This window comes from Pteronotus mesoamericanus, unplaced genomic scaffold, assembly GCF_021234165.1.
Source record: "Pteronotus mesoamericanus isolate MK-2021 breed Mesoamerican mustached bat unplaced genomic scaffold, CSHL_Meso_final contig_20, whole genome shotgun sequence".
Classification (NCBI taxonomy): Eukaryota; Metazoa; Chordata; class Mammalia; order Chiroptera; family Mormoopidae; genus Pteronotus; species Pteronotus mesoamericanus.
In genome coordinates, this window is record NW_026555085.1 from 36,737,976 (window position 1) to 36,755,642 (window position 17,667).

Here is a 17,667-nt window from a genome sequence, read left to right on the forward strand (position 1 = left end):
ATCACAGTCTGTTGTCTTAGAACAAAGGAAGCCCAGAATAATATGTTGTCCATTGTAGGGACTTAATTTGTGGAATTTTTCTGCAAGATGAACTTAACAACTCCTGAAGAGTTTTTACATTTGCATGGTTTAGGTCAGTAGCCATTGCACGGAGGTAGCTTGGAGGAGGGATTTATGTAGCCCTCCCATAACCATCATCAGCCTTGCATCAGAAAAGTCCCAAACAGAATGCAACTGAAGTGGAACACCGTGTATCCTAGTCAAATTTGGCTCCAAAACAAGTCCCCAGACTTGTGTCCCCAACAGACTATGTCTTAAAGCTGCTCCTATATTGACAGTCTAGAGACACTGCTGGTCCTAATATCACTGTGTTTATATCCTCACAATATCTGCCATTCTGCCTTTTAAAGACGTTATGTCATAGTTTGGACATAAGAGCATAGAGGTGGGGAGTCCACACACACACAAAGAAAACATAAAACAAGCCATTTTGTCCAAGAGGCTTATTTGCATAAAAATGTCAGTGACCTGTTTTATGATCTTAATTGAGCTACATAACTTTTCTGGGTCTCAATTTCTCCACTTGTAGAATGAGGAGCTTGAAAAGGCTGATCCCAGAAGTGCTCTGCGATGCTCAGAGCCTCAGATTCCTGGTTTCATCAAATACATGAATCTGGATTGCTTATCAAAATCTGCTACTAATCCTGTGTGCCTGGGTCCATTTTTGTTATCTTTTACCATTTTTCTGGAAGTGAGGACCCCTTACAGAGAAGGATAATTATAGAGAATGGACTCCCTTAGGTGGAGTCCCCTGGCTCTGCACCATTCCCCCTTGATTCCACCACCATCAAATGAAAAGCTGCCTGGGATGAAGACAGCTACGGAGTCACACATCCAGTGGGACAAACTAACTCGGTGACGTAAGAAGCAAACCACTTAGGCTTATCTCAAGTCTCACTTCCTTCCTTTACTCATGCTCACAGAAGAAACAAAGGTAAATGTTTCCCAAGGAAAGTTCTTGGCTCTCTCTGTCTCTCTTTCTGTCTCTCTATTCTTTTTTCTTTTCCTCACAAAAGAGACTTTTCCAGAGATGGGAAAGGGAGTGCAAAACAAAGAAGCAAACAAAGAACTTGGAACAGTCTATGCCAGGACTCCCACTAGTGCTGAGAAATGCCAGTTCTTTATTAGCTGTAGCTCAGCTTCCCCTTGCAGGTATTATGGCCATGGCCGCGTGGCACCCAAGCACAGGCTGCCAGAACGCCTGGGCCCAGACTGAGCCCCAAGGGACTAGGTCCAAGGGCCTTGTGGGGAGGAGCTCCACTGCCACCTGGCCCATGGGAAGGGAAAGCAAGCCTTGGGGTCAGCAAACTGACCCCAAGTAGATCTAATTATGACTGCTTACTTCAAAAAGAGGATTTAACTCAAAGCAGATTTATAGCAGGGCAGTTTCCAAAGGCAAGAATCCCAAACCTGACCTTTGAGAAAATCCTACAGGCTTCACTGCCCCGCGAACGGGACAGGCCAGTCACTGCTGATGCCTCAGGTCACAGAGAAATTCCGAGATGCCAGCTTAAATTACCAGAGTCATAGTGGGTGTATAAGTTAACAAACAAGTATGTCAAGGTGTGCCCACCATGACATACACACTGGTGGGCAGTCAGGGGATAGATCAGGGGGGAAAAATAGACAGTAAAAAATATGCAACATTAAAGTATAACCTGTTGAGTCAAAAAATACTATTTCAAAACTTTGAAGTGGTTTTATCATTAAGTGAGAGCCAAAGGTGTCTTCATGAATTCTTATAAAAAACATGAAAGTTTGGTGACATATCCCAGTTGTGCTGATCAAAGTATCAAAAGCATCTTAAGGTAATTTTTTTTTAATTTACTTTGATTTTTAAAAACCTTCTGCATAGCACTTCACTCAGGGGATATGGTTGTTGTAGTTGTCTTAGTAAACTTAACTCCAAAAAAGGGATTGGAATTGTTCAGCATGAAGTTGATCAGCATGAAGTTAGTAAATAAACACATCTGGGATAGGCTTATTGTATAATTGATGTAAAAGTACTGCTTGAACTGTTCAATTACTCTCACAGAACACAAAAATTAGGAAAACAAAGAAAGAAAGAAAAGGAAAGAGCCTGGGTAGTTCAGTCTCTCTGATCCAGACACTCCACGTAAGCCGACACCTCTGTAAGTGAACTGGTGCCACTTCAGGCATTGGCCTTAAGTGTGCAATTAGAGAAAAGCAATGTATCTGGGTAATGAAATAATTTACAAAGTGATCGGGAAATAATTAATCCACACAGGTGTTTTTTAAAATTATTTGATTTCAGAGCTTTTAAAAAGCCCATCTCTAACAAGTTGTTACTTTTTTACTGAGGCATTCCAGCACAGGGGCCTGCTGTAGATGGCTGTAACTGACGCTGCCATTAGAAACTTGTTTGCAATGTCCGTGTTTTAGATTGAGGAGGTGGCATTTATTCTCACTGTTTGGTTACCGAAAATGTCAAATTGGACCATGTATTGGTTCCAACATGAAGCGGATAAGCATGAGTTTACAGAAGCAGAAGAGGGGTTTAAAGAAACCATAGTGAGGAAATGGTGCAGCCATTGTTCTCTTTTCCATTTTTGCCTCCCCAAGGAATGTGCCTCGTCTAATAATAGATAAACATTACCAATAATTTTAGAATATTTAACACAAACTTGCCCTGTTTCATGTTTTTATTTCCTCTCTTATTGTGATAGCTTTTTCTGGTAAGTAAACTATTCTGGGGAAACCATATCTCTTTATTAAGTAGATAATAAAGCTGGAATTGGTAAAGCTGTTCCTGAGTGGCCTTTTTTAAAAAAAATAGTTTTTATTTTTCAACTACAGTTGACATACATTATTATATTAGGTTCAGGTGTACACCCCAGTGATTAGACATTATATATGTAACTTACTAGGTGATCATCCTGATAAATCTTGCACTCACTCGGCATTATTGACTATATTCTGTATGCTGTACTTTATATTCCCATGACCTTTCTATAACAATCAATATGTATTTCTTAATCCCTTTACCTGTTTCATCCATCTGCCCAACCCCTCTCCCATCTGGCAACCATGAAAATGTTCTCTGTATCTATGAGACTGTTTCTGTTCTGCTTGTTTGTGTATTTTGTTTTTTATATTCAGTTGTTGATAGATATGTATTTATTGACATTTTATTGTTCATATTTCTGATCTTTTTTTCATCTTCTTAGAGAAGACCCTTCAACAGTTCATATGATGCTGATTTGGTGGTGATGAACTCCTTTAGCTTTTTCTTGTCTGGGAAGCTCTTTATATGTCCTTTGATTCCCTGAGTGGCTCTTAATTTGCAAGCCTTATACACAGAAGCAGACACGCTTGGTAGCTCAAGGCATCAGGATTCAAGTCATTGGTTTCAAAGACTGCGAAATTCACAGACATACTATTCAGCTAAGGGAAGAAAAAGAAGAGAATAAACTAAAAAGAAGATGCTAAAAAAAAAACTGGGTAGCATAGAGCTTGTCAGTTTGGAGTCTGCTTCAAATGTGGCAATCCCTGGTCTGAGAAAAACTACCTGCAGGGATACATAATCAAGGCTCAGCACACTGTTTTGTTTTGATTTTGATTTTTTACATTGTTTTAAGAGTTTTAAACCCTTAGAAAGTTAGGCAGATAGTTCTAGTCATTAAGTAATTTATATACAACTGAATATTAAGAGTTTCTATACTGGTATTAAGAATGAATAGAATTAATTTTAAATTGTTAAGTTTAAAAATTTGCCTTCCTGAATAAGTCGATTTCAATCCCAAAGAGAACAAGTAGAGTATTTCAAATAGAAGGCAATTAGTGGAGAGGCTTTTCTAATGTGGGTGTTTCATTGATCAAGTTCAAATATAATCTTCCTGGGTTGGTTTCCAGCTACGAAGTTTATGGCTTACAAAATTCTAGTGGGAACATGGAGTCCTACTTACATGCACCCCCAAATATATTCACTTTAATAGTTCCAGATAAAAGCTCATCTCACTCTCCAAGGTCAGAAGCCATTTAGAAATTGGAATCAGACTGGGCACCTATCTGTGGTATCACTGGAACAAAGTCTGGTCCCTGACAGCAGGGACAGAGATGAGGGCGGCAGGCGCCCTCATGCGCCTGGTGGCACATTACCTCTCCCGCTCCTGCTCCAGCAGGTTGGTGAAGTCGTCGCTCTTGTTCATGTAGTCAGTGTGTTTGTGCTTCTCGTTTTCTAACTCGTCCACCGTGCGCCTGTGACACTTCTCTGCCAGCAACAGTTGCTCTAGCATGCGCCGGTAGGTTTCTCTCTGTTTTTCCTCAAGTCTGTCCAGCTGAGTAAGCAAACATGGGAAAGAGCTTAATATTTTACTTTATTTGTATATGACTCTAAATAATTTGTTTACATTGGTCTAGTGATTTATTACCTGAAGGGATATTCTCGGCCATTTTCCCTATTCCATAATTTTCTCTAGGCCTCTTGGCTTTGTAAACTAGTCAATAATAAGGCCGCAGTGGCCTACTGGCCTTATTATTGACTTCTGGCCTACTGGCCCCTGCACTGTGAACATACATATGGTTCCTAAACTGGCAGGAAAACAAAGTCTTTCACTGTTTCATGAGATGACACAAAACCCTCTAGCCAGAAAGAAAGAGGGTAACATCCCTCCTGATCTCAGGTAACAGAAGAGCTCAGCATGTACATGTGCCAAACTTCTACCCTGGGAGGTCGTTATCATCATCAGAATCTTTTTTTTTTTTTTTTTGAAGGTTTGCAGTTAAATGCATTTCTAGGAAAAAGTATACAAAGGACCTACTATCCTCTTTTTCAAGAGATGACAAATATAGAGAGGATTTCAGAACTTGTGGAGAGCCCAAATCTCAGACTAAAAGAGATCTTATCAAATATGATTGCAGGGCTTTGTGCCGAGTTCCCTGGCCAGACTATAAGATCTTTAAGGGGTCATGCGCTAATCATCCTTTTAGTCCCTAGTGCCTAGCACAGTGACAGGAACAAAGTTAAGTGTTCAGTAAATGCTTGTTAAATTGGATCAAATCTTACAATATTGATAGTTCCCTATCCTATTCTCCTCTTCAAACTCTATTACAGGGTTTCTCAACTTCAGCACTACTGACATTTTAGGCCAAATAATTCTTTATTTTGGGGGGCTGTCCTGTCCATTGGAGAATGTTTAGCAGCCTCCCTGGCCTCTGCCCCAAAGAGGTCAGTAGTATCACCACTGGTTGTAACAAAACTATTCCCAGACATCACCAAATGTACTCTTGTGGGAAAAACTGCTGACTTCCCCCTAGTGGAGAACCACTGCTCCCTAAATATGTTGAAGCAGACATATTTAAAACTCATTCTCAACCCCACAACCAACTCCCTAAAACCTAAGGGGTTAGCTCCACAGGGCATCAGCATCAGAGCTGTTCCTGCTGGGTTTTCCATGTTTGCCTTTCAGTCATTGGAAGGATCCAAGGTTCCCTCTACAACTGCATGTTTCTGTTGTGAATGGGTAATTTCTAGTGCCCCAAATGAAACAGATACTCTCCCCATAATATTCAGTGCCTTCTGCCTAGATCTCCTAAAAGCAAGTGAGCAGACAGACTGCTGAAGAAGCCCAGATTAACTGGTGGCTGATAATATTTGAGATCATCAAGGATTAACAAATTGTACTTTTATGGGTCTGGTATATTTCTGCCATCCTAAAGGGATAGCCTGTAGAAGGGATTTTCTCATAGCTTCACATTACAATATATTCTCCCCAAGGACTCTCTCATTCTCCTACAAATGTGGTTTTTCACCATGTTTTCTAGAATTTGCCAAGCATTGTTGAAACATCAGCATCCTCCTCCTCCTCCTCATCAGAAATGTAGAAGGAGAGACTCTCCCTTTTTTGATCCTTTATGATAGCATAGGACTATCCATGCTTTTGAAAGTATTTGAAAGAAAAGTTTCTGTCCACTTCCTCATACCCTCCTGGCTCCTCACTAAGGAGGGAGGAGTGACTTATATTACCATTTGCAATAGGGAACTGGAGATAAGCAGCTGAAACTTTTCATTTCTTATTTTTGACTCTGCTTGTCACAATATGATACATTGTGTTCTGTTGGCCCAAGATCTCTCTCAAGTGGTTTCTCCAAAGTTTAGGAGGGGAGGAAGTATAAAAAGCCTGGTGAGGTAATTTATTTATTTGTACTAATAATAAAGCTAAATATTTTAAGTCATCTGTCAGACTTTTGCAGTTATCCCTCAATCCATTAAAGGAACCATGGAGGAGCCAAGGCGGATGGGAGCATTGTTAATTGGATGGTTGAAGGAGACATCCAGGTAGACATTGTAGGAATATCTAGAGAGAAAAAGAGCACATATTGCTATTTGGCGTTCTGGGGCAGCCTGGACAAAAGGTGGACCTTAGCCTTAGTACGTTCTATCCACGTGGGCCTTTGAAACAGCTATGGCCCTGGGGCTAGGCCGCTGGAGGAGTTGCTGGGTTTCTGTGGGCAATTTTCACCTCACCTACACTAGCTGAGCTTGACCTCTAGCGCTGTTGGCCTCTAGCCCATAGGAAGGATGCCGAGACATCAGTGTGTGCTCCATGTTTTTTTGCCCAGAACTACAGACCCATTTCTCTTTAGCAATAAAGCATTAATGTGTGAGGATCTAGCTTCAATGTTAAACTCTGGGTGAAAGAACATACGTAGCAGTGATCAGCTGTGTCAGATCCTTCTTATTATTTTGTTTGTAACTGCATTGAGTTCTTAGGAGACAACTGAGGCGAGCCAAACCCTTGGATCTGTGTGGCTTGCCCAGAGGCTCTGAAGACTACCTCCCATTGCAGTGGGCTCTGCAGATTCTTTATTCATGTACACTGTACCTTTGGCTTTGGTTTTAAGGATCCAAACTGTGGCTCAACTGTAGAGGAATGATACCTTTTACTAATTTCACTTTTTTTACTAAAAGTGAAATGGGCACCTATTACTTTGGAAATACAACTCTCACTGGGACAGAGATGGAAGTAAAATTGAATGAATTCATCATAATGCCAAAAGCCTAAATTTACTAAGGAAAGGGTGTGGTGGAAAAGAAGTGCAAGGCTTTTAGATGGGGAAAAAATTCAGTATGTCTTAGACAAATGATCGTAGTTCAGGAAGTGATTTGAGCTGTTACCAGCAGAAGGCTAACTGGAGAAGTATTAAGGAACTTAGAAAGAAATAAATCTACTTAAGAGGAAACATGAGGTCTTAAAGACCACGCTGGATTTACACAAAAGGGAAATGGATCTAAGTGCTCTTAAAGATAGGGCCATGAAAAGTGAGCTAATTTAGTCACTGTTGAATCAGAATGTATGATCATAGGAGGTAGAGACAGGAGAGCCCAGAAAACAGAGCAATGAGACTCCCCCACAAAGAGGGTGTTGGGATCCCAGAAATGTTTCAAGACCGCAATAACTATTCGAACTGGTTACATAAAATGTTTAAGCATTAAAATCTGAGAATATCAGGGTAGGATATTTGAAATATTATTTGGTGAGTTTCTCAGTGTCAACTATTTACATGGGCCCTGAGTGAACATGCTCAAGAAACTTGGAAATGTAGAGTTTAAAGGAAAGATAAGACAAATAAGAGGAGATTCAGGCAGGACAGCAGCAGGTATGGACACAACATAGGTGTGGTATGATGGGAAAGCGCTCCTTAGTAGAGATTATCCAACTCAAAGACATAAAAGTAGGTAAGATTTGTATCAAACAAAGGATCCTCTTGGCAGACTCCTAATACCTTGCTGTTACTTCTCTCACTGAGAGAGACCACAGAATATAGATTATGGAAGGCAGTATTAGGAAAACAAATGTCTGGGTCTGAAAACATAGGGAAGTAGAAGCAAGCAAAACAATCAAAACACTTTAAGATCCATAAAATAAGAACAGAGAACAAAGAAAACCTCTTGAAGAAACTGGTCAAAATATTTTTTTTAAAAAAAAAAAGCTCAGCTGAGCCTCCTTACTGCAGAAAAGGCTGTGACAAAAGAAAATATTTCTGTTGCCTTGAGTAGGACAAGCTACTCCAGGATTAGAAAGGTCAAACACGAGGGAAGGTTAAGTTCTGAGAACAGTAACACCTGGATAAGGTATGGTCCTCATTAAATCCCAAGGCACACAAGCTGCAGAAGAGTCTCCCAGGGGAGGGGTCATTCTCCAGCTGAAATAAGGAGGAAATAAGGAAAATCAATGGTAAGAGATGGGTTTTTTAGGCCTGGGTGTAAGGGCTAGAAAAGAAAAAATTAAACAGGTGTTAAATATACAGGTGTAATATTAGAGCACCTAAAAATAAGACCTAGGCACAGAGAATATCACCACTGCAAATCCCTAAACTTCACCAAAAGATGCATTTCAAATGTCTCTCACTGAGGGCAAGGATAGTACTGTATATGCAAACAGATTCTTCCATCCAACATAGGGTTTTCCATATCCCGTAATTATTTACATTTTGATAGTAACAGTCTCTGTCTGATGTGGACAACTGCCCAGACTGACTGGCATTTTATTGTAGCTGAAGGTTTTCTGTATCTGCCCTCTTTTCTTAGACATCTCCTACGTCTCTGCTTTGGTCTTGGAAGGGTAACATGGGTCTGTATTGCACTGAGTTGTAGGGTCAAGGAATGTCATTTTGCTTGACAGAAACTGATCTTGGAGCTGGGAATTTTCTTGAATTTTTAAAATTTCAAGTTGGTACTATGATAAATGCATATGTCCAATAATTCTTAGGACTCTGAAAAAAAATTGACTAGTGGCACTACAGAATTAATTCACCTTTAAAAGTGTTTAAGATTAGGATCCCTCTGGCTAAGGTTAAGGAGAATAAGAATTTGGAAAGGAAAAACACTGAAACCTGAATTTGTTTGGAATTTTGCTTAAGAATTATGAATGTTGATATCCTGAAAGCTCAGGAGGATTTAATACTTGACACTTAATTTCTCCCCAGATATTTGGCAAGGGATGGGGGGTGGGTTCACCATACTGGCTTCACTGCCTCTAGTGAGTTCTATTGAGTAGACTAGCTGGGACTAATTTAGTATGAAAAATTTGAATAAGCCACAAGTTTTTGGCTTGAGGTGTAGTATGGCTTCTAGGAACAAGAGCTAGATTATTTGTTTAGGGTCCAAGGGGGCTAATGGAAAAGTGATGTGTTGGGATTTTTGCCCCATGAAGTTGAAAGCAGGACTCCTGCTCCTGGGTAACACAAACTTGATTGTTAAGCCCAGAAGGCTTCAGAGACCAAGAATCTGTAGATGGTGAGAGAGAAATCTTTTCTCCTCCTAGCATTCTGTTTCCCTCACAAAAACAGGACTTCTCCATTCTGGCAGTACTGGGAATAGAAGCTTCTGTCCTTTTCTCTATCTCCTCACTCACTCTTCCCCAGGGGAAGAATAAACTTTTTAGATTATTTAGAGAAAGAAACAAAGAATCATGCCCAGTTTAGCCAATTCCAAAGGACAACCCACAGGGTAGGTATTTTCTGTTCTGCTCTTCTGTTCAGGAGGCAGGAGCATTTGGGCTACATCCACTTTCTGAAGGTAGGTCAGAAACTTCTTTCTTTGTGTACTGTCCATAAAACTCATGCACTAGAGGCACTGATTCTGGGTAAGTGCATGTGCTCTGCAGGCCTACTGCTCTTTTGAGGGGTCATTCCAAACTCAAGCATGGGAGAAAAAAATGAGGAAGTTCAAATGATACCATTTATCCAAACTGAGTTCTCCAGTTCAGGTGATAATGATAATAAAATAAAACTGATATTTTGACTTCTCTATATCTTTTACTCCTCAAATCCCTCCAAGTTTGGAGCTAATTACAGGTGTGAGCAATTACCAACCTTAGGTCAAAGCACATACCCATGACTAATATTTGCTGGAGTACTGAAAGGGGATTTTAGGAGTACCTAAAATGTATCAGACTCAAAGTTGAGGCTTTACTGGCATTGCTTCATTTAATCCTCACAGAAGTTCTATTATAAGTGCAGTGTTGTTTCTCTCACCTGACAGATAAGGAAATTGAGGCTTAAAGAGCTGAAGTGACAAGACCAAAGCCACACACAGCTAGTAACCATGGATCTCAAACATGAAACAGTATTCAGCCTGTTGACTACATCCTACCACATAATCAGTTCTTAGCATTTTAGGAAAAGATGAGAACAAAACTTCAGTTTATCCTAGTTGCAGAAAGTAGAATATTATAAGACCATCAATTTGTTGTGAATATTGTCTAAAGCAGATCTCATCTGAGATATGTCAAAATGAACTGTGCAAAGACTTGACTAAGTTAAAAGTTAAATTATAATAAATTGGTCAGACTTTAAATTTTTGTGTTCTTTTTCATTTGTGATACTAATTGTACATCTATGAATTTTTTTACATGAATTCTAAAGAGTCAATATGGTTAGATCCATCAACTGGTTCCTTAATTCAGCATCACATTTCTATTTTTAACATATAGCATCAGGGTAATTAATAACAATAGTCAATTGTTCCTAATATAATCTCGTAAAAATTATTAAATTATAGCCCTATTAGATTTCATTTCATCTTAAATAATTGTCTTAAGCATTGCATTGGGATTTTGCTCCCACCATTGTATTTTAGCCACTTGAATGAGATTTTAATTATCACAGAGTTGATTAGATACCAAAGCAGTGGCTTTATAACCATAAATATCAATAATAAAATAAATTTAATTTTAGGTTACCAGTTTGATAATAATCCTGACAACTCAATGCTAAAGCCGATAAGCACTTCAAATTTTACACTCATAATCTCTTAGAGAAATTAAAGAATAACAGTCTGCAAGAGCAGGTAACTGTAATAATCATATGAGAAATATATTTCTAGCTTTAAGTATATTCAAAGAAATGCTTCTAAAATTCTTATCATTGAAGTGTAGCCACAATAATTCATGAATTATTTAATTACAGTTTAATTTTATATTAGTGTATTATAAAAATGTTGCTTTTGAAAAAATATTAAAGCGTGTAAAATGGAAGAATGTGAAGGGATCACTGTGAGGTTCCCTTCCGAGGGGATTGTTGGTGTCATATTTTTACCTCTGAAATTGGTTTCTCGTAGACATCTTCTCCTATGGATTTCTCCTGGGCTAGGATGGCGTCTCGGTGCAGGACCCGCAGCACTTTCTCTGGCTCCGCAGACCCGTAATGAGCCTCCAGAACCTCAGGCTTGGTTTTCTCCGTCTTCAGCATGTGGATCACATCTTCCCTGGCCTGTGGTGGAAAGTGCAGCAAGGTCAGATGGTTGGCAACATAAATCACATGCTGAAGCTCACAAAATCAGCACAGGGCTTATTGAATACATCCCCCACCTCTTCAGGGCGATTGTCAAATTCACTGGGTCTTCTGTTCTTATTTCTTACCAAAAGCAGATTGGCAAGCAGATACTCTGCTTCAGTTGCTAGGAAGCAGGCAGGCAGCAAAGGATTTGTGCTAATATTAACTACATAAAAACTGCTTTTTCTAAGTAGCACTGATTATAAGAGGGGGTTGGACTGCTCCTGGGATATTTACCCCCTTTCAGTGCAGATAAAGTCAATGACAATAAAAGTGTTCTGGTTTTCTATTTATGCTCAGTGTAGTATTCAAATCTGGTTTAAAATAAAACCCTGCTCTCTCCATTCTAGTTATAACTGCATGTGTAATTAACAAAAACAGCCTGTATTACTGATTTCCTGTTTCCCACCAAGTGATTTATTTTGCACAGAAACACATGGTTGGGAATTCACAGGTTGCTGGACTGGGCGTTTCAAATGAATGTATTCACACTGAAGGTGAAATTTAACCCCTTTAACATACAGGTTGTCAATCATGACTCAGGATGGTGGGGTCAGAGTTGTTTGGTTTTTTAGCAAAACTTTTTTAGCATCTTGTTGAAGTTCTTGAGAAAACCACATAATTATAAGCTTTCTATCATATAGATATGGTCCCCGTCACAAAATGCAAATATATCTTGATGTACTTACTACTGGCTAGTAGTGATTATTTTTCTAGTTAAAATGAAGCTGACACCTGCTAAATGTATTCCATCTAGTCATATACTTGTTTTTCCAGTAATGGTGATGGTTATGAAGTATCCTGACTTCATTTTAACTTACACTAAGGAATAAAAAGGTTGGCAACAGTGTTCAGTCTATGACAATGGAACAGAGTCTCTCCCTGTATTATGCTAACTACGGGTTTGAAATTATAAACCTGGCTTATTATCATGGTATTCTAAACATCGGAGCTAACCAGTTAGTCCTGAGATAGCACAGTTATCAAGCTGGTCTTTCTTGAGGGTTTTCACTTTTATTGCTAATTCAGAGTCTCCAAAATAATCTAATTCCAGATGGCTGAAGACTAATTTATTACAGAAACGTCAACGGACTGGAATTTGCAGATTTTCCCATGTTGTTTCTGCCACATATAGTGTGCTCATTTCAAGACAAAAATGGAAAATATTAATTTTGAGGAACCTAGTGGTTTCGAATTAGGGAGATAGTTAAAGTCAGATACAGTTCAGTGGAAAGGCAACGTGCCTCCATGTAGGGTGAAAGGACACAAACATGGAGGTAGTGTCAGGCCAGGTTGTACAGTGTCTTTGCACAAATTAGAAAAGGTGCCAGGAGATGTAGCCCAGAGTGGGAGTGCAGCTTGCCTAGTGAGCAAAGAGTGGGCTGTATTTTGTCCCCTCTGCTAGGCACCCTTGTGGAAGGCACAGCTCCGTATCTGTATATGGTGGCCCTGTACTGAAGGAGCCTAAGGTATGTTCATTGTTATTGGTCTTCAGGCAGGAAGTTCTCCCTATGTTTATCACACGGGTGAATATATATAGCAAATTCTAAAATAACGGTTTTTGAACCTGACTGCTTTGGAATCAGGGGAACTTTGAAAAATTCCAATCTCCAGGCAATCCCAGACCAACTACATCCAAATCTTTCAGGAGAAGGAATTAGGCATTAGTACTTGTTTAAGGTGATTCCAGAGTTGAGAGTACTCTTCCACACTAATCAATTAAGAAACCTAGTAACCATACTGGATACAAATCCTTGGTATTATCTAATCTAAACTTCCCCAGTTTAGTACATTTCCCATCGTCAAGTGCATTTCCTTTTACTGTTCATAGAAAGGTGTTATCACCTTACTGCTCACACCGGAGGTCCACCTTTTGCTTTGGCCAAAGTTGAAGGAAAACAAGTTGTCTTAAAAAAAAAAAAGAAAAAAGAAACACAGGTCTGATTTATCATGAAATGTAAATATTTCAAATTGTCTGCTCCTTGCTCTCCGAAACAGATATAGTAGAAGTTTAAGAAAGGAACAGAATGAAAACAGAACTCAAAATCTTCAGGAAAAAAAAAATTATAATTGAAACATATATACTTGGGTTATTTAGAAAAATATTGAAGGACCAAAAGAAAATGGCTTAGAAGATGGACATTAAAATACTGTACCGACACTAGGGCTGTTTTTATTGCTCCTCTCTGACCTCTCTCCCTCTCGCTCTTGTCCCCTTCCAATCTCCCTCTTTCCCTCCCCTCTCTCTTTTGTTTATTTGTATTTTCTAAATTTTTTACAGTGAACATGTAATTGAATTTATAAAGAGAAACAAAGTTATACTTAAAGAAAAAAGAAATAGTTCATCATTCATTCCTATTTCATATAAATAAAACAGGCAAATAATGTAACAGCTATCTCTTTTTTGAGGTGCTAAATGCTGAGAATGCTGCTTGCATTCTGCTTATAGACAAGCCTATGATAATTGTCTCTGGGGTTCAGCACAAAGAAGGGCGTAAACCCAAATTGCCCACATGATTATTCTATACACTGTTTCTGACATTGTCTTGATTCCTTTTATAATTATTTCAAACACAGCAGCGAAGGCACAGACACAACAGCCACCGAGCTCAGTACGTGTACTAAAAACAGACTGGTGTAAAGATCATAGGTTTTCCCATCTAATGTTTATTCTGATTAGTCACATTCTGACTAGACAGCTGAAGAAATCACAGCAAAACTATTTCCATATGGCATTTCCACAAATGACATCTCTGAAAAAATGTTTGTCTCTAATTGTGGATTGAGGTAATCAGAAAGTGGCTCTCAAATGCAAATCAAATAATCTTGAGTTCATAAATTGTACTGCTAGTTAGCTTAAACTTACATGATCTGAGCACAGAGGAAATTAAAGAAAGCTATCAGGAAAATAAAAATTTAAGTGCACATGGAAATAAAAGTCTCAACATGGAATAATACAGTGAGTCCAACTTTGAAGAAACCCAGAATTCTTTTCCAGTCCCAGCTGTGCTGTGTGATTTGTACAAGTTGCTAACATTGCTTTGACCTAATTTCATTGTCTGTAAGTAGGATTATAATAACTTGCTTGTACAATTATTGTTAGGATGAAATCCAATATCAACATATAAAATACCTAGTACAGAAGTTGGTTCACAGTTGGTGCCCAGTCAATGGTAACAATTTAGTTTCTATTAGGTCCCCATCATTAGATGCTTTTTTGCTGCACGGGGAGAAAAGAAATTTTATAAGATATATTTTTCCCTAACTAAATATAGCATTTAGGACTGATATAGTTTAACAGTCTAAACATTTCAAAATTTGCCCTTAACATTTTTTGAAAAAGGAATTTTTAAATCATAACAGCCTCTTTCCAAAAGATATTTACTCTCCCTGACTCAGCCACCTTGTCTATAATATAGGGACACCAGCCTCTCTGCGTCACCGGGACCATGCAAAGCTCTAACGAGGTAGTGTAAATAATGAGCTTTTAAAACTGTAAATAGGTAGCTATTTCAGTTTAAAAGTTTAAGCCACTCAGTTTAAAAACATGTCAATATTGTTGGTATTTATCTTCTTGACCAACTCATCCTATTTACTAGAAGAAAACAGCTTCTTTCTTTCCAACTGATGTGAAACAGCTAATTCTTCTTTCCCAAACAATGCGACTGTGTTTGAACTGTATTGTAATATGTTACATATACTACACATTTTATTCTTATTGGGTTGGCCAAAAAGATCATTTAGTTTTTTCTGTAAGATGGCTCTAGTAATGCTTAGTTGTCTTTAACTTCATTTGAAAAAATTTTTGCTAGATTATATTGTGACAATTGTCATATCAGCATGTATTTTTTTAAAAAACCAAAATTTGTGAATTTTGGGGTGGGGGAGAGTGGTAGAGGGAAAATGGAGACAACTGTACTTGAACAACAATAAAAAAAATTGATGAATTTTTGTGTAGCCATTTTAATATTGAAGATGGAAGAAAATATGAAACATTTTTGGCATATTACGCTTTATTATTTCAAGAAAGGTAAAAATGCAACTGAAATACAAAAAAAAAAAACGATTTGTGCAATGTATAGAGAAGGTGCTGTGTGACTTATTGAATGTGTCAAAAGTGGTTTTGAAGTTTCATGCTGGAGATCTCTCGCTGGACAATGCTCCACGATCAGGTGACCAGTTGAAGTTGATAGTGATCAAATCAAGACATTAACTGAGAACAATCAACATTATACCATGTGGGAAATAGCAGACATATTCAAAATATCTAAATCAATGAAGTCATTGGTGAAAATGAAAACTGTGTCTTTTATTTTATGAATAAACAAGATGGACTTGTTGGACAACTCAATAGTTTAAAAACTGTGGACACTAATTACCAAAGAAAAAGATGCTATGGTGATGTAACACTGTGCATTATATATTTAGAACCACATTATTCATCATGAATTTACTAAAAGCTTTGTATTTGCTTTAGTAATAACAATGTAAGTAAAATAGCTGTTGCCTATAAATTATTGCTAATTAAAATAGTTTAGTAAATCAATCTTGTGGTGACTATTTAATCAATGGGTTAATAAAGATGACTATGTGATCACAACTAATGTTTACACCACTTTAAACATGTGATTCAATCTATGTAAATAAGATCTTACATTTTGGGGATAAAACCACTTTTCATCTCTTTTTGGAAACCTTGTAATTTTTGTATAAAAGAATTACAAAGGTAAGAAAATTCCTGTCCTTGAACATTATTAGTTTTTACAAAGAAATCTTATCAAAAGCAAGTGATTAAAGTCCTACTATTGTAGGGAGCTGCTAAGCATATCCCTATACTTAAATATACATAAAGAGATCCACAGGGAAGAATACTTTGAAGGCGACTCTAGAGTAGGGAGAGAAAGGGGGATTGAAGGAGAAGAGACTTAATAATAATGTTTATTTAGTCATGATGATGGAGGAGAATAAATGTGAGATAATGGCAAGAGTATAGAAACAGACACAGAGGGGTCACACCCTTTTTTTCTATTCTACTTGGTCCCTCTTTGTGCCAAGGGAGGCATATTGAGGCTAAGAGCAAAGGTTTCCATGCAGAACTGAAACTGGACCAGGTAGAGCAAGCAGCTGGCTCAACTGGCTACATAAGGGGCTATTTCAAAACATGTGGGGACAGCAAAGAGCTGCTCTGCAAAGCCCAAGGCCAACAGGTGTCTGTGCTTCATCTTCTAAAGTCAGGGAAGGGCATCTGGGGTTTGCAGGGAGTTTGCAGATTGAGGGACAGGATAAGACGCAGGACAGATGGAGCCCACACTGGTGGCATAGTTCAGAAGAGGATTAAATCCAATCATTCATTCAATAAATATTTGTGCATGTTAACTTTGGGCAATGCATTGTATTCAGTACTGGAGATAAAATTTCATCCTCAGGGATTAAAATTTACAGCGATACAGATGAACAATTGAGAGACATTTGTAATATAACATGGCAAACCTTAGGATGGAAGAAACACTGGGAGCTAAGAAACTCATTAGAATAATACTTGACTTGAAACCGAGCTGAAAGAGGGGGCTTCCTGGAGGAAGTGACCCAAAATCTCACAAGTACTTGAGCCAGAGAAATAGGGAAGTAGTTAGGGTGAGAGTAATCTTGGCCAAGAGAAGACTAGGCAAGAGCCAGAGTGAGATGCATGGCTGGGGCAACAGAAGGTTAGAGTGATAACCAATAGGAAACTCATGAAAAGCCATATAAACCGTGCAGTGAATTTGCATTTTATCATGGAACAGAAAGAGGATTAAAATTTTTAACCAACAAGACAGTGACATAGATTTGTGTGATGGAAAGATTATTTTACCTGCTGTGTTAAAAATATAGAACTTCTGAATCAGCATGTCTGTTGGTCCAGCCCAGGAATTGGGATTTAAAATATCCCTGCAGGTGATTCTAAAGTACAGCTGCACTTAGAAACCACTGCTTTAAGACAGATAAACCAATTCACCACCAAAAGCACTTAAAACTTGAGCTGTGTTAGTTAGCTCAAGCTTCCCGGCACGGTTGTCTGATTCCCAGAGACTTGCTTGCTCAAAAAGCCTCTCATGTTCTCACAGTTTAACCAGATCCTTCTTCACCAAGGAATCATGGTCTCTTCAGGCTAGTCACCTAAGCCAGGAGGGTCCCTGGAAACACTTGGAAATGTTTGCCAGTTCCGGGCAAATGAGGGTAACCAACTGTCCCATTTTGCCTGGGACTAAGAAGAGCAAGGTCCCATGAAGTAGACTTTTGAAAATCAGAACAGTCCCAGAGAAACTGGAA

The 17,667-nt window shown here is 38.5% G+C and overlaps 1 protein-coding gene across 2 annotated transcripts in view; it reads right to left on the reverse strand.

The window, feature by feature from the left end:
• The window catches only part of FILIP1 (filamin A interacting protein 1), a 180,181-nt gene that overhangs the window by 49,394 nt on the left and 113,120 nt on the right, over positions 1-17,667 (reverse strand). For both annotated transcript variants that reach the window (XM_054569635.1, XM_054569634.1), the window contains exons 3-4: positions 11,122-11,295; positions 4,180-4,358 (exon numbers count right to left, since the gene is read on the reverse strand). In XM_054569635.1, coding sequence (XP_054425610.1) covers positions 4,180-4,358; positions 11,122-11,295 — 353 coding nt within the window. The remainder of the gene's footprint in view (positions 1-4,179; positions 4,359-11,121; positions 11,296-17,667) is intronic.